General features: G+C 41.4%; 1 protein-coding gene across 13 annotated transcripts in view; it reads left to right on the top strand.

Annotated features, from left to right (window-relative positions):
• CEP112 (centrosomal protein 112) overlaps positions 1-21205 on the top strand; it is a 448869-nt gene that overhangs the window by 66313 nt on the left and 361351 nt on the right. For all 13 annotated transcript variants that reach the window (XR_010838020.1, XM_067020489.1, XM_067020491.1 and 10 more), the window contains 4 exons: positions 5602-5688; positions 8263-8362; positions 11082-11200; positions 17251-17394. Coding sequence is in view for 12 of the 13 variants with exons in the window: in XM_067020489.1 (XP_066876590.1) it covers positions 5602-5688; positions 8263-8362; positions 11082-11200; positions 17251-17394 (450 nt within the window). In the remaining variant the exon portion in view is untranslated. The remainder of the gene's footprint in view (positions 1-5601; positions 5689-8262; positions 8363-11081; positions 11201-17250; positions 17395-21205) is intronic.

The following is a 21205-nucleotide window of genomic DNA, read 5'->3' as shown; positions in this document are numbered from 1 at the left end:
TGGTACAACCTTTCATTTACTTGGAAGAAAATAAAATTGGGTCCTCTCCTCTAAAAACAAAAAAAACCAAAAACAAATTCTGCTTGTACTTTTAACCTATAGAGGCCCAGACCAAAAAAAAAGTTTCAAAACAACAAAAATCTTGACATCAGAAGATCTTTCTAACCCAAAAACCTTTCCAAACTCAGAACGTATAAAAGAAATGATAGAAATATTTGACTCAAGTGAAATAAAGACTTTGTAAGGTAAAAAAACACAAAAAAAGATCGATAGAAAAATAATCGATTTGTGGAAAATATTTGAGGCAGACTGTGTCTTAATGTATACAGCATACCAGGTTTTACTGATTGACAGACAGAAGCGTGGATTAAAACTGTGAAAGGCATTTCATAGAAGACCAGATTCATAAGGCCCCAGAACGTGAAAAGGGGCTAACACACAGTAGTTTTCAGGGAAATGCAACTTAGAGTTGTAGTGAGATATCTACTCTTGGTGGAAATGTGAATTTGCCTATAAAAGAGGGCAAAACCTATTAAGATATAGCCACCATTGAATCGTTGGCATGTCTTTTGAGAATCCACCCTGTAGAAGTCAAAGTTCAAGTGTGTTGGACTGATATATGAGAATGTTTTGCAGTGTTGTTTGAAGTGGAAAAAGACTGAAAATAAAGTAAATATGCATTAAGGAGAATGGTTGAACAAATTTTGTTTTCTCCTCATTAAGGAATAGTTGGCAGCTGTTTAAAAGAATGAAAAAAAACTGTAGCAGGTGTTTTTAGTGATTTCCATGAGATATCGTTCAGAGAGAAAAGCAAGGTGTAGAAAACATGTATTTTTGTGTGTGGAACATTCATAATAAAAAAATTATATCTTGCTAAGGGTTTAGCAGTTTAAAGAAGAAAATTTACTTAGCTCTCAAACAACAGTGCAGGGCATGTGGGGAGTGTGCTGCTCTATGATGTCATCAGGGACCCAGGCTGGTGGGGAACCTCTCCATCCTCAGCACACAGCTTCAGTCTCTGCATCTGAGGTCTCGGTTGCTCATCAATGCCTTATCTTTTAAGCGTGATCCTTCAGAAAGAAAGGGGATGGAGAGAAAGCCACTTCTAAAAAAATATGTCCCTCCAAGTTGCCTGCATCGTTTCTGTCCCATCATCCCCCTTGGCCGTACTTACATACGGAGCAGCCTTCGGCCCAGCCCAAGTTTGGTGGTGCTAGTGAGGCCCCAGAGGAAGAAGAGGAAAATAAATGTCTGGGGATCCGCCTAGTCTGTGCCACAAACCCCCATACTGGGGCATGCATTTTGCCCCTTCATATTTTTATATGATTCTGTGAGCATGGCAGAAGTTACGAAAATATACTCCGTTGTTAATGTCCGTATTCCATACCCCATGCGGGTGTTGATGGAGGAGAGGGAGAGAATCAAATAAAAAAAAGAAAGGAATACCAAGGAGTACAGAGGAGCTAAACAAAATAAACAAAAACTCAGTGTGTAATATGATTATCTCTATGTTTTTATGTAAATTGTGTTCATGTATGATGTATGAACAAAATTTTAAAAATTAGAAAAAAGAAAATACCAGCATACACTCTGTATGTTTAAATATCACTTCTTCCCTTAATGTGATGAGTTCCGAGGAGATTAGAAAGTACTGTTTAGGAAGATTTCATACGTCTCTAAGCCCCAGTGGTAAGACAACAAGAGAAGACGACACATTGTTATTTGTGCTCTGCTTGTAAATAAGCACACTGAATAGCAATTGGCATTATGCAATATTACAAATGAACATTTTGAGAGTAGGATACACTGGAGATTTTAATCAGGAAGAATCTTAAACACGGACACCATAATTTCCTCTGACTAGTAACTAATAGAATTCTTTAAAAAGATGATTATAACAATTAGGTATCTGAGTAAGTAGAGTGATGATTATTTTATAAATCACTTCTTCTGTAATTTGCTGTGATGATTGTTGAGATGTAGAAAGAAAGTGTGACTGAGCAAACACATCATTGGGTTGTGTTGCTGATAATACTTAGGAAGTAGAGATGGTTGACTTCAGTCATGCTTTGACCTTTTGTGCCTTACAATTTAAGGCACACAAAATATTTCAGTGATATTACAATGGCTACATTTTATACATCATTTAAAACTTGTCAAGTTGTAGAGTTATTCTTTTTTATTTTTTTTCCTGTATGCGGGCCTCTCACTGTCGTGGCCTCTCCCGTTGCGGAGCACAGGCTCTGGACGCGCAGGCTCAGCGGCCACGGCTCACGGGCCCGGTCGCTCCGCGGCACGTGGGATCCTCCCGGACCGGGGCACGAACCCGCGTCCCCTGCATCGGCAGGCGGACTCTCAACCACTGCGCCACCAGGGAAGCCCGTCCCTTCTTCTTAAGTTTGAAATTGATAGCATATATTTTGAGCTCAATAAGGAAAACTTAAATGTTGTTTGTAATCAGAGTTACTTGGAGGTCAAACAAATTAGAAGTGTTATAGTAAGTCTTTCAATTTGTCTTTTGTGTTAAACTAAACTAAGCAAGGCTGTTTAATGTCTTTTCCATACCCCTGTGGGTATGTGTAGAAAGATGCACACATATGTATAGCCATCTACGTTTATAGTTACAGCTATATCCTGTATCGCCTTTATATACCGTACTAGTTAGATTGTTTCCATGTTGTAATCCTGATGATTTATCATGAATCATGCCGTAGAGTATAGGGCAGAAAGGTAGAGCTATTCTGTGGTGTCGAGGTCAAGGGAAGAGATACTCTTTTTAAGAAAAAAAAATTTTCTTTAAGGAATGTTGGTAGAGAATCTTTCTCTATCATACCGCCTTGTGATAATTTGGTGTTCACTCTCTTAACCAAGTTATTAAACCTTACGTTGGCAATATTGGGACAGACTGACCTCCTAATAAGATGGAATGAAAAAGGACGCAGCATCACTTTCGTGTCATTCTTGCCCAAATCTGATAAGTCTAATCATGAGGAGACATCAGACAAATCCAAACTGAGGGACACTCAATAACTGTGGCTGTACTCTCCAGAAATGTCAAGGTCAAGAAGTACAAAGAAAGGCTTTTCCCAGTTAATGGAGATACGTTGATGTGACACCTAGTGGCAACGTGTCATCCTGGATTGGATCCTGGATTGTGAAGAAAATAGATATAAGTGACATTATTGTGATAACTGATAAACCTCGACTATAGACTGTACATCAGATAGTATTATTGTGTTAATGTTACATTTCCTGATTTTGATGACTGCTGTGGTTATAGAAGACAGTCTTTGTTTTAAGGAAACATGCACTGAAGTCTTTAGGGATGACGTCTCTGGCTTCCTCACCAATGGTTCAGGAGATAATTTGTGTCATATATATGGCGGCACAGGTGCACGGCGGTAAAGCACATGGAGCGAAATGTAAACAGTCGGGGAAGAGTATACGGCTGCTCCTCCTTTGCGCTCTTATCGCCGCTTTTCTGTAAGTTTAGTAATTGGACCAGAGTAAAACGTTAGGCCAGGAAAGTGGCCTTTACATAGATCTCTTTGGCATTCATGAAGCTACCTAAAGTAAACAGGAATACAGAAATGCTTTTGAATTCAGTAAGGCTCATCTCACGGAGAGCGTTGAAGCCGCTTCCTTCCTACGTCAGATGCTGTGTGGCCTCTGGTCTTGGCTGTTTCGTGGAGTTGCTTTGCTTGCTTCTGTTTCCTGGATTCATCTGCTTTCTCTTGGTTGCTGCCCCTCGAGAACTGGGTTTGTTCCCCGATGCAGCTGACTGGCTGAGAGCGAGAATCTGAATGATCCTTCTCTGGCTGGTGGGCCCTGAGGCAGGCGCCAGGCGTCTGTCCCTAACCCCGTCTAGTTACCATCTGTCAGCCTTGTCCCCACATCATACCTTTCATGCCCTTGAGTCATTTATTTGTAACTGAGAGCTTGTACCTCTTAATCTCCCGCACTTACTTCTCTGCTCCCTGGACCCCCTCCCCTCTGGCAGCGGCCTGTTTGTTCTCTGTATACATGACTCTGTTTTGTCATGTTTGTTCGTTTGTTTTGTTTTTCAGATTCCACATATAAGTGAGATCGTAGGGTGTGTGTCTCTCTCTGTCTGACTTACTTCACTTAGCGTGATGCCCTCTGGGTCCATCCATGCTGTCGCAGATGCCATGGATTTATGTTATGTTAGCTTTTGTTTGTAAAATTTTAAAATTTCATTTTGATATATTTATTTGATTATGTACATTTATCAGTTTAGATTCATTTATTTATTTAAAACAGTAATTGAAAAGTATGAAGTATATTTCAAAAATTTTCAAGAAAAAATATTTTGACAGTACGTTTCTAATATTTTAAAAGCAAAATTTCCTGAATGTTGTAGACTAATTTTTTTTGCATACCTACTTTGTACCAATCATTGTACTGACTATGGTTACTTAAAGGATGTCATTGAATATAATTTTCACAACTCACTGAGGTAAGATAATTATCCTTAACTATTAGAAGAGGAAACAGAATCTCAGAATGGTGACTTGACCAAGGTCACCACAGTTAATGTCTAGTGGGATTAGAATTAGAGTTAAAAATGAGGCCTGTCAGACTCCAATGTACATTCGCTTTTCAATAGTAAGGAGTCAAGTCAGATACTTTCACATTTTTTTTTTTTTTTTGCGGTACGGGGGCCTCTCACTGTTGTGGCCTCTCCCGTTGTGGAGCCCAGGCTCCGGACGCGCAGGCGCAGCGGCCACGGCTCACGGGCTTAGTTGCTCCGCGGCACGTGGGATCCTCCCGGACCGGGACACGAACCCGCGTCCCCTGCATCGGCAGGCGGACTCTCAACCACTGCGCCACCAGGGAAGCCCTCACATTTAAGATAATCAATTTTCTGTTGTTCTTCTTAAAACCTGTCACTATTATTCTTTTAAGCCTAAGATGCGCTCATTATTATTAACGAGCGTTGGTTACATCTTGCTGGCTTTGCTCAGTACACTGGTGGGTCCGGTGTCAGTCTGAGGAGGCTAGGAGCTGTTGACGGCCGCTGGAGGGAGATGAAGTCACTGCCCTGAGGTAGTCGGAGTCTGTAATTCCAGGAGGGAGAACTGGAAAATCTGTGCATGATCAGTGATATGCCTATACGGACATTCATTCACAAATTGTTATGTTTAAGTATATAGGTAAATCAGAGCATTTAGAAATGAGTACGTAGATATGAGAAAAGAAAAAAGTAAAAGTTGAATAGAGAGTTACTCAGTTGAAAAATAATAAACGAAGGCTAAAATACCAAGTGGATTTAGCAAAATATCACTTTAAAATGACTGCTTTTTGGCGGTGGAGTGGACTGGGGGTCACTGACGCATCTGAGCTCAGTGTTTTCACTTTTGCCTGTCAAGTGAGATTCATTCAAAAGACTTCTAATTAGCTTGGAAGTAATCAAAGAATGTAAGCAACATATTGGTGTATGTAGTATGATTGCTGGACTAGTGGCTATAAGGTAAAGGTGGGAAATGATACTCTCTTTCATATAGGTGGTTATTTTAATTTGTGTATTTTTGCCAAAGGGAAAAGTAAATTAATCACACCTTTGAAATATTTTCCTTGAAGTTGGACATGAAAACAAAAATGATGGAAGCTAACTATCATGAAGAGAAACTTAAGCTGCAACAGAAACATGATGCTGATGTTCAGAAGGTAGGGTATATACAGTTTATTATTTTATTGATATTGAATATTCGAAATATTCTAGGTCTTGTGACCATCCATCCATCCATCCATCCACCCACTTATTTATGTACTTATGGGAGTCTGTCTTATAAATGGGATTTGCTAAATTAATATCCTAGCAAAAGTTGATCTTTAAACTTCATTTGCTAAACAGATGTATTTATGTAAATCCTTATAGTTTACATGACCTTTTAATTCTTCTTTATCTATTGTTGGAAGGCTGCTCTTCTTATAGTCCTTTACATTCTATCATTACCTTTCATAAAGGCTGAAATAAGACATCCACTATAAATACTAGAGTTTGTTTTGGTCTAAGATTCTTTCAGTTTTCTGGCAATTAAAAATTCCTTTCTTTTTATTTATGGCCGCACCTTGCGGCATGTGGGATCTTAGTTCCCAGACCAGGGGTCGAACCCACGCCCCCTGCATTGGAAGTGCGGAGTCGTAACCACTGGACCACCAGAGAAGTCCCTAAAATTTCCCCTTTAATTTAAAAAGAAACCCTTGTATTTAGTTCTCTTTGGTATAGACTGCATGCATTGTAATGCTAGCACTGCCAATGTAGGCCTTTTTTTTTTCAGTAGCTCGTTGGGATTTATGCCTTACAGTATTTCAATTTGTACTTTGAAATATAATTTTTCTTCTTAATGAGCACAGCAAAAGTCATCAATTTATAATTATTGTACATTGAATTTGAATTTATAACTATAGTATTGATTTTAAAAATGTGATGATATATAATGTATACTTTTAATATATGATGTATGAATTTGTAACTCATGAAAATTGATCCAGATGGAAACCTGGTGTTGTCTGTTTTGGAACTAAGCCTGTGACCCTGCTTCACAGAGTTAAGTGACAAAGGTGGAAACAGGGAGCTGAGGCCACAGCATCACATGCCCGTGCTTCCATAGAGCTGAGAACATGCTAGTATTTAGTCAGGTGCGTGTTTGGCTCACCTTCTTTCAGAGCAACAAGACGGAAACCACTGGCTGAAAATTAGAAAGAGAAAAAATATTGAATCCTTTGCCTTCTCCTTTCCTCTTTTCCATTCAAATTTTAAAGGCAAATATTACTTTCTGCTCTTACTAGTATTTTACTTTACTTTAAATGGTTCAAGAAAAACAGTTCTCTTTCATGGATATATTAGAGATTCAGTAATATAATTTCAATATAGCATATGTATATGTCCAAATGAAATAGAACCTATTGATGTATAAGATAAATAAATATAGAAATATATTTGGGAAAATCATGGTAATAGAATTTGAAATAGGCTTCTTGGTATGTCTGTTACAAAGCTCTATTCTAAGAAAAACATTTAATAATAGAATCCTTTCCAGGAATTTCTCTTTTAAAATAAATTCTGCATGAAAAAAGAAAGCAGTGCAACTAGTTTGAAATGCCAGGTAAAATATAAATAAAATCCTTGACCTCGTGCTAGATTTGGAAAGTATATTCATCAGTTTGTTGCATGTATGCCATTTTCTAAGTGTTAGGAATTGGGAAGGAATAAAATTGAGAGTGTTTTATCTATTGCCATACATTCTTTTCCTTTTTTGCTTCTTTATGAACATTGGGCTCAAACTATCTCCTTTTCTTATTTACCAATCATTCTTAGAGGTGGGACTAAAACAATGAAAGGTAAAGTAAAATGCTGGTAATAAAAGCACTAAGAAAAAGTTGGTTAGACATTGGTGAATAACCTTTTTTAAAAAACTGAATTTGGGTATATAGGAAATATACCTCAACCACAAGAAAAGTGGATATTCATACTTCTGCCTCAATTTGGTTTTCTTTTTTTCCCTTTGGTTAGCACATTTTTTTTTTTTCTGCTTGCAAACTTTCTTACTCTTTGGTTATTCTCTAGTTTTTTTTTTTTTTTGTGTGTGTGTAGATGTGCTTAGAAGCATATAATCATAATTAATTTTATTAAGTGGTTCATTTAAAAACTTCTGACACAATGTAAATTAAGGATGTAAAATATCCATGCAATTTTTGACATATTTTGAGCTGACTTTTTTGATTCCCAGTAGCAGAACTAAGTATAAAAGAAGCCTATTGCAACGCATGTTCCCATGTGTCTGGGAATTCTTGTCATTGTGCATGAAAGTGATAGAAGGACACTAGTGGGAGGGTTCAGGGATGTGCGTGTCTGCAGATGTTCCATCCCAGTGTGGTGGGGAGGTGAGTTGTACTGTATCAACATATCAAGTTTCTGATGGCTTCACTCTGCTAGTTTGTGATGGCTTAATCTCTGAAGTATATTTTAGAGAATCACCTAATTTATCATTTACAGTCTCCTTAAGAATTGGTACATGAAAATTCAAAGCAGATAACATTTCTTTTGGTAATCAATTATTCTAGTGTAGTTAATATTTTGTCAATGCACTAAAGTATAATTTTTTCATCTTTTTTGGGAAGCCATTTATGGGATTAGCTGAGATAGACTTGCAAAGATATTGTGCTATTTAAAAAAAAATTATGTGTTCCGTACATAAAATAATATCATATACTAAAATACCTTAAATTCGTTTGCAGATTTTAGAAAGAAAGAATAATGAAATAGAAGAAATGAAAACTTTATACAAAAAGAAACAAAATGAAACGGAGGAGACTATTAGAAAACTTGAAAAGAAAGGTGATGTTGTATTGTTATATAAACCTTTTAATAACACTTCCATTTTATTTTAGTGATTGTATAAAGTAAAATTTTATTTCTGACCTTTTGTAGTATGAGAAAGGATTGTTTATGTTGGTTTCCATCAGTTGATCTGTTGATGTGAGCTTCTACAGGACTTAAGAAAAACTCTGTGTGTGTGTGTGTGTGTGTGTGTGTGTGTGTGTGTGTGTGTGTGTGTGGTAGCAATGGTGGTTGGTTTGGTTAAAGATTTGGAAGAGTCTGTAACTTACTCCTTCTTAAATCTCTCCCTCTTCACTGGGCTGGAGCTGCCATAGGTCAGTCATAGAATTAGAACTTACTGGCTTTCACAAGGAAGTCTAGAGAAATTACTCCTTTTGGTCTAATAAAATTCATTCCATTAAGTATTTTTATGCCTTATAGTATATGCTAGTATTGTGATCGACAGAACAAACATTTAAAAAGCATTCCCCATTTACACTTTCATCATGAAGGAAAAGAAAGCATGTAATCAATTGTTAAATTGACTGTGACTGTAGGTTGAAACATTGAAATGCAACAGACAGTCATTAGGGAGAGTGCTGAAAATATTTTGTAAGATTGGATTAGTTGAGAGAAGAGTTCCAGGTACTGGGATAGGAATGTGATATTGGTAAGTTGTGGAAGGGATGCTGCAAAACCATGTATCTAGAGTGGAGATCCTATACATTAAGAGACAGGCTGAAAAAGGTTAAGATAGGTGACTTGGCGTGACCTAAGCATGACCTTGAATTTCAGATTTAGAAGTTTCAAGTTTATCCCTTAGATGCTGGGGAGTCACAGAAGATTTTTGAGAGGTGAGTTTTAGGACCTCATATTTTGGGTGGAGTAGTCTGGTAACAGTGGGCGTGTGAAACATGGTGAGGCCAATTCCCAGTCTGTTACAATAGTCAGAGGCAGAATGGAGTGAGAGAGAGACAGAGAGAGGGAGAGAGAGGCGAGCACCCCACTTACTGGGAAACTTGGTCTCTAATCCCAGACCTGCTCTTCAGCGTCTGCTGTGTCACATCCGCATGTCTCTGCGCCTTGGCTTACTTGTTATAAAATGGCGCCATTAGATAAGTAATATATATGAAGTCCCTTCAACTCAAGGACGTTATGCTTCCATGCTTCTTGAGTTTTGTGTGTAAGATGATGAGGACCCAGAATATATGAATGAGGGCAGCAGTGGGAGTAGTGAGAATGGGACAGAAGAAGAAATTTTGAAGGGTCTGGTGAATGATAAGAGGTAGGTGATGAGTAAGAGTGAAAGTGGAGAGGTTCTCCTTGAGCCGCTCCAAATTCCAGTGGCTACAAAAATATTTAAAATTTATTTCTAGGTTTTTGTTTTTTACCCTGATTCAAACCAGGCAGTTTAAACATGCCTAAGGTTTAAAAATATTATTTCCTAAGGCTTTTTGACTTGCAAACAGGGCTTAGTTTTAATTTTAGAATTGTGCAGTAAAAGGTTGTAGATGCTAGACTAATATTAGGTTGACTTGGATTCTTTTCCTCCTCACCTTATTTGTTGCACAGTTGAGATATGAGTGAAAAAAATTTCTATGTAAATGTTTATGAAAATTTTGCTATCTTGAAGTAAGTGAATAAAAACATATTCAGTAAGCTAAGAAAATATTGCATTCAAGCAGATACACAGCTGAATTTATTTTGCCATCCAGATGACATGAATATATTAAACGCATTTTCACTTGAATCAATGACAGTTTAAAGCATTTTTAAAAAGAAGATAGAAATTTAAATGATTTATAAGGGAAGTCTTTTATATAATTTAAAGCGTATTTTGTTTTAGTCACACAAACTTTGGCAACGATTTTAGTGTGTCCAGCAGCAGCATGTTGTAATGACGGCCCTTCGTCTAGGCACTCGGCACACATAGTTGGGAGTACTCGCCTCTGTGCCACTCTTTCGCTCTGTGGATAAAAAGTTGAAATGTCTTTCTCCTCAGGAAATAAGCAAGTAAATCCCTATAACACATAATGTAGGAAGTGACTTAGAGGAGAAATCTATGAGGTTCACTGGGAATAAGGAGGAGCTTCTTTCTGCCCCTGCAAGAGGAGGAGCCTGGCTGGTGAACGGTCCATAAAGAGGCGCGGCCGGGGCTGAGACTAAAGATGCGCGGTGTTGCAAGCAAGGGAGGCTGGGGCACGTGCCAGGTAGATCAGCGACCACATTTGGGCAGCGACGCAGGGGCGGACATGGCCTCAGGCATCTGCAGATAGGCTGGTACGTTCATGAGTTTAAACATATGGAAGTGGCAAAAGACGTGGCCAGAAAGCAGTCAGATCGCGAGGAGCTGTCCTCCACGTCAGAGGTTTTGGCCGTCGTCTTGCAGGGGAGGGGAGCTGCAGTGTGATTTTAAGTCTGGAGGTGGCGTCACGGGATCTGCTCTGTAGAAAGACCTCTTCACAGCAGCGGAGGATCCCCTGGAGGGGAATGATACCGAGGCCAGCACACTGTCCACGTTGTCGAGGGAGTGAGTAACGGGGGATTCAGCCAAGGCTGTGGTGGTGGAAGTGAGAAGAGGAGAGGGAAGAGTGAGAGAGGTCTTAGGGGAGAGAACGGAGAAGACTTGGAGGGAAATGGAATGATCTGTTAACTGGTGCACTATGTTTTTATTATCATCGGACTCTTAACGTGGTAGCTAGAATTGGTTTAACTATGTTTTCATCATTTTTGACAGTTCAGACCCTCATACGTGAATGTCAAGTTATCAGAGAGACCAAAGATAACCAGATTGCAGAGTTAAAAAAGATATGTGAACAAAGTACAGAATCTCTGAATAATGATTGGGAAAAAAAGGTAAGCTACATAAAATAAAATAATTATGGAAAAATATAAAGGGTTATACTTTAATGGAACAAATTTAATTATAAAAATCATGGGTGTTCACAAAATATACAGAAATGTTTGAAAAAATAAGAATAACAATATTCTAGACTAACTAGAAATAGCTGTTCGTGTTTTGGTATATTTTTTCTGGAATTTTAATGGTTTGCAAACTAGTTTTCATTTAGAAAAGTTACTTTTAAGAATTCTTGAATTTAATTAAGGTTCTGAATTTTTTGTCAGAGCCAATAGATTTTAAGCGAAATTAGCAGGGATGTAACGGCAGGTAGTTTTTGGAAGTTAAACTGTTTAAACTTTGGATGTAGGCCCTGGATCATTTCTTTTCTGAAATCTCAGGTAACACAATATTTGTAGCATAAATTTGTTTTTGATGTAAACGAAATCAGTGGTGGATGGCTTATTCTTGGAGGAGCATTTGATTCCGAAAAATATTTTCATAAAATTCAGCAGCGCCAAGAGTAATGTAAGAAATGCTCATTATGAACGGGTCTTACACAGTCATGTGTAGGACTTTCATTAGGAGCCCCTGGCCATTAGTTGGCATCACAGTATGCATGCAAGAGGAGAGAAGTAGGCCACTTCTGTTGAGGGGCTCTGTGATAAAGATCTGCACTTAGCTCCCCTCCTGCGAGTCCCCCATTAACCTGGGTTCAGCCTGTCTTCCTGAGGGCTCTGACGCCGCCCCAGGCAGACACAGGTCTGATCTGTCCTGGCTGTGGCAGCTTCAGTGCCAGCCTGGGAAGGGCCCGTGTTCAGAGGGGCAGACTTAGCTCTTTTCTAGTTGCATTTTCGTTTGAGTGGTTTTATTTTGTATAAATTTGGCATATTTTTCTGCTTGTATCAGGTCCATTGTGTTCATAGTAGCCCCTGACTCCCTTTCCCCTAGTTCCTTCTTCCCCACTTTAAGTTGTCTGGTGTTTGCAGAGAAGAGTCTCTGTCTCCTGCCATGCGCAAGGGTACGTTTTATGCTTTCAGCTGGACCAGCAGCTCTTTCTTACAGTTACACAGTGATTAGTGGATGTGAAACACCGCAAATGTGGTGAAAGGTCTTTTTTGTGAAGTACAGTTGCATGTAAATCTGGGCAGAGATGAATGCCTGGTGCAAGCAGGGTAGGTGCCAAAAATGAGTAAGCAGAGGATAGATGTACGTTGTGATTTATGCGGTCATCCATTCAGAAAGTGTGAAGTGTCTGTACCGCCAAGGTGAGGTGAGGTGATGTGTGTGTGTGTGTGTGTACTCCCTTGTAGAATTCTCCATCCTATGTTTCTCACTTTAAGGCCCAGGTATCCAACTACCTAGTTAAGATCTCTCCTTTTTAGCATTTTTAGAGTTATCTTATGATTGATGCAGCAATGCCTTTCCTACCTACATACCCAAGAGAAATGAAAACATGTATCTGCACAAAAAGTTATACATGAATGTTCATAGCAGTATTATTCATATGAAAACCAAAAAGTAGAAATCAACTGCTGAGTGGATAAATAAAATGTAGTATATTAATACAATGGCATATTGCTGGGCAGTGGAAAGGTATGAAGGACTGGTACACGCTACAACATGGGTGAACCTTGAAAACATCATGCCCAGTGAAAAAAGCCAATTACAAAAGACCAATTCTATGACTCAGTTTGTATTCAATTGTCCAGAATAGGCAAATCTATAGAGACGGAGAGACGAGGGCCATGATAGCTGAAGTGCACAGGTGTTCTTTTGGGGTGATGAAATTGATTTTGGTGAAGGTTGCGTAAGTCTGCGTATATACAAAACCCCTGAACTGTCTGATTTAAGTGGGTGCTCTGTGTGGTACGTGAATAAAGCTGCGGAAAAAAAATGGATCTCTCCTTGATCTAAATTCCATCATTCTCCCCAAACTCCATCTTCCTCCTTTGTTGCTGAAGCAGCCTCCTCCTAAGGTTCCCCTTCTCCCTGTTCCCCTTGGTGGTGGCATCTGCTCGGCTGCCGCACACCCTTCTTTTGCCTCACCTCTCACACCTAATCACTCGCACTTCTGTTCTGTTCGCTGTGATTGATTCACATTGTCCCTCCCCGAGGTCTGGAGACCGTGTCTCTGGCCCCCGTCGCCGTAACTGGACCCTTGGCACCTCCTCAGTCTGTGCCCCGTGACACAGCCGTGTGGACGGTCTTTCTGACACACGGGTCTGGTGTTCCGCGTCACTGTGAATCACCCCAGTGGTTCCCAGCGGCCCTTAGGTTTACGAGGCTCTTTGTGATTGGGACGCTGGTCACCGTTGAAGCCTCCTCCTTTGTCACAGTCCTGCTCCCTTTCTTACACTTTTCTACTAGCTGCACAAAACTTTGCCAGTTACCCGACTCCACCATGCTGTTTTTAATCTATGGGCCTTTTAAAAAATTGAGTTACGACTCATATGCCGTAAAATCTACCCTCTTAGAGGGTACAGTTCAGTGGTTTGCAGTCTGTTCGTGAGGTCCTGCGACCACCACCACTGTATGGTTTTCAGGGCACTCCTGTCAGCCCACAAGATACCTGGTGTCTGCTGTCACTCTCTTCCCGGGTTCCCCTCCTCTCCCCTCTGCAACCAGTCACCCATTTTCTGTCTCCACGCTTTGGCCTATAAAATCATGCAATACATGGCATTTTGTTACTGGCTTCTTTTACTTATCGTCATGTTTTTAAGCTTCCTCCATGTTGTAGCATGAATCAGTAGTTCAATCCGTATTGTGGTCAAATAATATTCCATTGTGTTGATGTACCATGTGTCACCAGTTGGTGGACGTTTGATTCCACTTTTTGGATAATAATGCTTTTATGAAAATTTGTGTACAAGTTTTTGTGTGGACCTGTGTTTTCATTTGTCTTGGCTGTTGGAGAGGGAGAAGCACTGCCTGCACTTTCCTTTCCTTTGCCCCTCACGGCACTTGTGATGCCGAGCGTGCGGGCTTTGCACACATCCAGCAATTCCCTCTGACGCCGGCTGGTGGTCCTATAATTCAATTAAATTTTACACTATTTACCTAGAATCAGTATCACATCCCACAAGTTCAGGGCTCAGTCCCACAAGACTGCGCCCACTTCAGCGTCAGTCGAAAGTCCCAGGTTGCTGCCTGTACGTCTGATCAAGCGGCTATAAATAGGAGTTCTCACCACTTCCTCCCTGGATTCCATGATTTGCGGGAATGGCTCACAGAACGTAGGGAAGCGCTCACTGACAGTCTACCGTTTAACCATTTTATTGTAAGGGATATAATAAGAGATGCAGGTGAGCAGCCAGATGAAGAGACGCACAGGCCCAGGTATGTGGGAAGGAGCGCAGAGCTTCCCTGTGCCCTGCTGGCACACTGCTCTCCCGGCACCAGCTGTTCACCCACCTGGAGGCTCTCCAAACACTGTACTTTGGGGATTTTTATGGAGGCTTTATTATGTGGGGATGATTGACCATAAATGTAATCTTCAGCCCCTCTCCCCTTCCTGGAAGATGGGGGTGTGCTGAAAGTTCCCGGCTTCTGATCATGGATGGCTTGGTCTTTGGGTGACCAGCCCCCATCCTGGAGCTCCCCAGGAGCCCACCCGGAGTCGCCTCCTTGGAACCAAAGACACTCCTGTCACCCAGGAAATCCCAAGGGATATAGGACCTCAGAGCCAGGAATTGGGGGCAGAGACCAATATATATATATCTGTTATATCACAGGTATATAATTAAGAGTGGAATTTCTGGGTTATGTGCTAATTCTGTGTTTAACATTTCAAGAAATTCCCATACTGTTTTCCAGAGTGGCTACACCATTAGCCTGTTGGCTTTTACGATACTTTTTCTTCTATTTGGACAGATTCCTGGTTCCTCTGGGCCTCCTCTGGCGTGAGGCAAGTACGTGGTCAAATGTCCAGGCTATAGACCAATCTGTAGGATACTGAGAGGGCCTTTGCATCCCCTCAACCTGTTGCCAAACCCTGGCTAAAATATCTCCTTGTGGCTTTATAGATCCCCTTATTGTCAGGGCCACGATGGCATCCTGTGGCTTAGCAAGGTTTGTACTTTAGAACATGCCTAATAATATTTGCTGCTTAAGCGGTTTATGCCTCAGGGGAATGTTTGCCCTCTAAAGGCTCCTGGGCCGAGTGACCTGGACTCCAGTTCATTGCTAGGCTGGGGTAAGCTCTCGGTGACGCATTTGCTTGATCCATGGTAGATGCTAATAAAACGTGTTGGACGGATGCAGTCAAAATTCGCTCTGCAATTGGTTGGCTAAGTCCGTGGATGTAAGGCCTGCGGGTGCGGAGGGCCGACCGTGTTCTTTGGATGACACCGTTTATGTTGGGGTCTGAGCGCCGCGGATGGTCCGGAGCAGACACCCGCTGGTTGCCCAGGGCCGACGGAGCGCACGACTGGTCTCCAGTCAGAGCGCTAGGCCAGGCGCACCTGTCCCCTCCTCAAACTGCTAGGCAAGTTCTAGCACGCTTGTGCTCTGGCTGCGCTCACCCTGTGGGCTCTGCTCTAAACCCCCGGGTGAGCTTTAAGGGCTCAGGCTGACTGCACACACGCCCCATGGGCAGCAGGCACCGGCCTGAGAAAGCGACAGCGGTGCCCCCGAGAAGGCGCTGCTCTCACGGGCCCCTGCGTACAGCAGGGGTTTGACGTTCAGGTGGCGTGTGGCGTGGGACGTTCGGGGGACCACACGTGTGAAGAAACCACCGCGACCTTCCAAGTGACTCCTTCACACCCTTTATCAGTGTTGCTGTGCACGTCAGTCAGCAGCTGCGAAGCAGCTCTGAGCTGCGGGCGCTACGGGCTTGGCTGCGTTCACATGCCAGACCAGTGACTGACTTCTGGATACCAGACATGACACCGGTTTAAAATGCATACCTTGGCAAAGAAATGTACCATATCAATGATTCAGGACACCACTTACAAATAGGCAAGATTGCATTTGTTAAATTTGTGAAACCCCAGGATCTTCTGTACGGCTATTACTGAGCCATCCTTGCTCTTCCTGTTCAGCCAGAAACTAGAAGGAAAGCTCCTGGGACCCTTCCCACTAACAGGCGTAGTTATGGCCTGTCTTCTCCTCTCGTTTCCACCATCTTTCAGGGTTTTCCCTGTCCCTCCAATATCTTCCTAGTCAAATAAGATCTCTGTGCATGTGTCATACCCTTGTCTGTCTCGCCTACTCATGAATGGGAAGTAAAATGTATCTTTTAGACTATTTTGGGCTCCGGACCCCCACCCAACCTTGAATGAGTCTGGGATTGGATGCAGGGGAGAGGAATTAGATTCTGAATTCCCCTCCCATGAAAGTAAGTGAACAAACCCCCACAAGTCTGGGAGCACAGGTGTTCAACTCCCTTTGGAACTTGTCCTTTGAACTTTGGTTTCCTTACCTCAGTTACATCGATATTTTAGAGCTTCATCCGTTTAAATATGTATACATAACCTTCATAAAAAAAGACCAGTATGCATGAGGACATAGAGTTCTCCCTAGAGAACTCTCTTTGATGTATAAATACCATCTTTGGGTCCACTTTTGTATAGGTTATGGGATGGATAAAAATAGTTTCTCATTGGGGGTTAGGGTGAAGGATAAAGCATTTTTGGCATTACTCCTGTGCAAAATTGCATATGCACATAAGATGAAAATACAGACAGTGAGATAATATTCCTAAACAATAACAATATTATAAATATTTCTGTTTTCTGATTTCAGGCTAATACTAGTGTGGTTTAGCTGACACATTGTATTATCTGTCTGATTTATTTACTGTTTTTACCTGAGGTGGATAATTCCCTTTAATATTTGTTTATCCATTAAAATTTTCAATTCAGGAAAGTAACCAAAAAATTGTTTCTTAATCATGCTCTTTATGTGATATCTTTACTTTGAATGTTTATTTATGAGTTTTATCTTTTGTTGTTCAGGTCACCATATAAATAAATAGAGAAATATAGGAAAACATTTTTTTCTGAATTGCAAAATAGTCTATTCTAAAATAGTAGTGAAAGAGTCAGTTTTTGATTTCACCGTGTAGCTCCACAATGCTGTAGCAGAAATGGAAAAGGAAAAGTTTGAACTTCAAAAGCGGCACACGGAAAATATTCAAGAACTGCTTGAGGACACAAACATACGTCTGAACAAAATGGAGGGTGAATACATGGCACAAACACAGTCCACAGTAAGTCTTTTTTTTTTCTTTTCTTGTCGTGTTTATAAACTGTCCTCTTCATCTCCATGTCTCCCTGCTTCCAGGATGTGTGCACTGCATAAATAAGTATGTTACACAATTAAAAGATAACATCTCACCTTCCCACTCGACACGGGTTTCTATGTGACAGTGGACGGTCTCTGCACCGTCCCGTGAGGGGCCCGGTTGGAAGTGTGTGAGAGTGCCCATTCTTGTACGTTTTGGGCCCAACAATGGGTGTTTTAATTAAAAACAAACAGACAGAAAAACCAAAACATTACCAATTTGATAGGCGTCTTAGTTTCCTAGACTGATGTAAGAAATGACCACACACCTGGTATCTCAGAACAAGAGAAATTTATTGTCTCACAGTTCTGGAGGCTAGAAGTCTGAACTCAAGGTGTCCACAGGGCCCTGCCCTCCCTGAAATCTCCAGAGGAAGATCTTTCCTTGCCTCTTCCTGTCTGGTTGTCTTTTTTTGTGTGTGTGTTACGCGGGCCTCTCACTGCTGTGGCCTCTCCCGTTGCGGAGCACAGGCTCCGGACACGCAGGCCCAGCGGCCATGGCTCACGGGCCCAGCCGCTCCGCGGCATGTGGGATCTTCCCGGACCGGGGCACGAACCCGTGTCTCCTGCATCGGCAGGCAGACTCCCAACCACTGCGCCACCAGGGAAGCCCTGTTTTTGTTTTTTTGATAATAGTCTTCCTAATGGGTACAAAGTGGTATCTCATAGTGGTTGGTTTTGATTTTCATTTCCCTAATGATTAGTGATGTGTAGCATCTTTTCATGTACTTATTGGCCATTGTATATTAACTTTTGAGAAATGTCTATTCAAGTTCTTTGCTCTTTTTATGATGGTGTTGTTTGGTTTTTCCTTGTTTTTTTTTTTTTTTTTTTTTTTTTTTTGTGGTACGTGGACCTCTCACTGCTGTGGCCTCTCCTGTTGCGGAGCACAGGCTCCGGACGCGCAGGCTCAGTGGCCATGGCTCATGGGCCCAGCCGCTCCGCGGCATGTGGGATCCTCCCGGACCGGGGCACGAACCCGCGTCCCCTGCATCGGCAGGTGGATTCTCAACCACTGCACCACCAGGGAAGCCCTCCTTGTTGTTGAGTTGTAGGAGTTTTTTGTATATTCTGGGTGTCAATACCTTATCAGATATATGATTTTTTTTAGTTACTTATTTAAAGACTGTCCAAATACAGTCACATTTTGAGGTGCTAAGGAATTAGGACTTCAGTGTATGAATTTGGAGGAAGACATTTCAGCCCATAACTATTGTATAAGTTAACAACAAATGTAGCATGCAGTATAAAAGTGAAAAAGCCTAAGTTTTTGGATCATGAGGTTAAATTTACCAGGCACCTAACATGACCAAGCATTGCAGTGGACCCTGGGGACAAAGTAGTAAACAAGAAGTCCCTTCCACAGTGTTCATGTTTCCATGGGGCGACAGCCAGTGAACAGCTACAGGTGTCCAGTAGTGATAAGTGGTGTGATGAAAAAGAAGCCACTGTAAGACATGCATTTAAATGGGGTGATTTCAGCACTCCCTCTTTCGAGAGCACTGGAGTCACAACTAACTGCTGAACAATCATCAACAGGAAAACACTGGAACTCACCAAAAAAGATAGCCTGCATCCAAAGACAAAGGAGAAGCTGCAGTGAGATGGTAGGAGGGGCTCAATCAAATGAAATCCCATAACTGCTGGGTGGGTGAGTCACAAATTGGAGAACATTTATACCACAGAAGTCCACCCACTGGAGTGAAGGTTCTGAGCCCCACGTCAGGCTTCCCAACCTGGGGGTCTGACAATGGGAGGAGGAATTCCTAGAGAATCAGACTTTGAAGACTAGCGGGATTTGATTGCAAGACTTCAACAGGACTGGGGGAAAGAGAGACTCCACTCTTGGAGGACACACACAAAGCACTGTGCGTATCGGGACCCAGGGGAAGGAGCAGTGATCCGTAGGAGACCGAACCAGAACCACCTGATAGGGTTGTAGGGTCTCCTGCAGAGGCAGGGGGTGGCTGTGTCTCACCATGAGGACAAGGACACTGGCAGCAGAAGTTCTGGGAAGTACTCCTTGTTATGAGCCCTCCCAGATTCCGCCATTAGCCCCACCAAAGAGCCAGGTAGGCTCCAGTGTTGGGTCGCCTCAGGCCAAACAACCAACAGGGAGGGAACCCAGCCCCACCCATCAACAGACAAGTGGATTAAAGTTTTACTGAGTTCTGCCCACCGGAGCAACAGCCAGCTCTACCCACCACCAGTCCCTCCCATCAGGAAGCTTGCACAAGCCTCTTAGATAGCCTCATGCACCAGAGGGCAGACAGCAGAAGCAAGAAGAACTACAATCATGCAGCCTGCAAAAACCACATTCACAGAAAGACAGACAAAATGAAAAGGCAGAGGACTATGTACCAGAAGAAGGAACAAGATAAAACCCCAGAAAAACAACTAAATGAAGTGGAGAAAGGCAACCTTCCAGAAAAAGAATTCAGACTAATGATAGTGAAGATGATCCAGTACCTCAGAAAAAGAATGCAGGCAAAGATTGAGAAGATGCAAGAAACGTTTAATAAAGACCTAGAGGAATTAAAGAACAAACAGCTAGAAGAATTAAAGAACAAACAAACAGAGATGAACGATACAATAACTGAAATGAAAAATATACTAGAAGGAATCAATAGCAAAATAACTGAGGCGGAAGAATGGATAAGTGACCTGGAAGACAGAATGGTAGAATTCACTGCCATGGAACAGAATAAGGAAAAAAGAATAAAAAGAAATGAAGACAGCCTAAGAGACCTTTGGGACAACATTAAACACAACAGCATTCGCATTATAGGGGTCCCAGAAGGAGAAAGAGAGTCCAGGAAGCACAGAGAGTCCCAGGCAGGATAAACCCAAGGAGAAACATGCTGAGACACATAGTAATCAAACTGGCAAAAATTAAAGACAAAGAAAAATTATTGAAAGCAACAAGGGAAAAATGGCAACATACAAGGGAACTCCCATAACATTAACAGCTGATTTCTCAGCAGAAACTCTACAAGCCGGAAGGGAGTGACATGATATATTTAAAGTGATGAAAGGGAAGAACCTACAACCAAGATTACTCCACCTGGCAAGGATCTCATTTAGATTTGATGGAGAAATCAAAAGCTTTACAGACAAGCAAAAGCTAAGAGAATTCAGCACCACCAAATCAGTTCTACAACAAATGCTAAAGGAACTTCTCTAAGTGGGAAACACAAGAGAAGAAAAGGACCTACAAAAACAATTAAGAAAATGGTAATAGGAACATAAATATCGATAATTACCTTAAACGTGAATGGATTAAATGCTCCAACCAAAAGACACAGGCTTGCAGAATGGACACAAAAACAAGACCCATATATATGCTAGACAGCATAGAGATCCACTAGAGATCCACTTCAGACCTAGGGACACATACAGACTGAAAGTGAGGGGATGGAAATGATATTCCATGCAAATGGAAATCAAAAGAAAGCTGGAGTAGCAATACTCATATCAGATAAAATAGACTTTAAAATAAAGAATGTTACAAGAGACAAGGAAGGACACTACATAATGATCAAGGGATCAATCCAAGAAGAAGATATAACAATTATAAATATATATGCACCCAACAGAGGAACACCTCAATACATAAGGTAACTGCTAACAGCTATAAAAGAGGAAATTGAGAGTAACACAATAATAGTGGGGGACTTTAACATCTCACTTACACCAATGGACAGATCATCCAGACAGAAAATTAATAAGGAAGCGCA

This window comes from Kogia breviceps, chromosome 19 (genome assembly GCF_026419965.1).
Source record: "Kogia breviceps isolate mKogBre1 chromosome 19, mKogBre1 haplotype 1, whole genome shotgun sequence".
Lineage (NCBI taxonomy): Eukaryota > Metazoa > Chordata > Mammalia > Artiodactyla > Physeteridae > Kogia > Kogia breviceps.
This window is presented reverse-complemented; position numbering and strand designations above follow the sequence as displayed.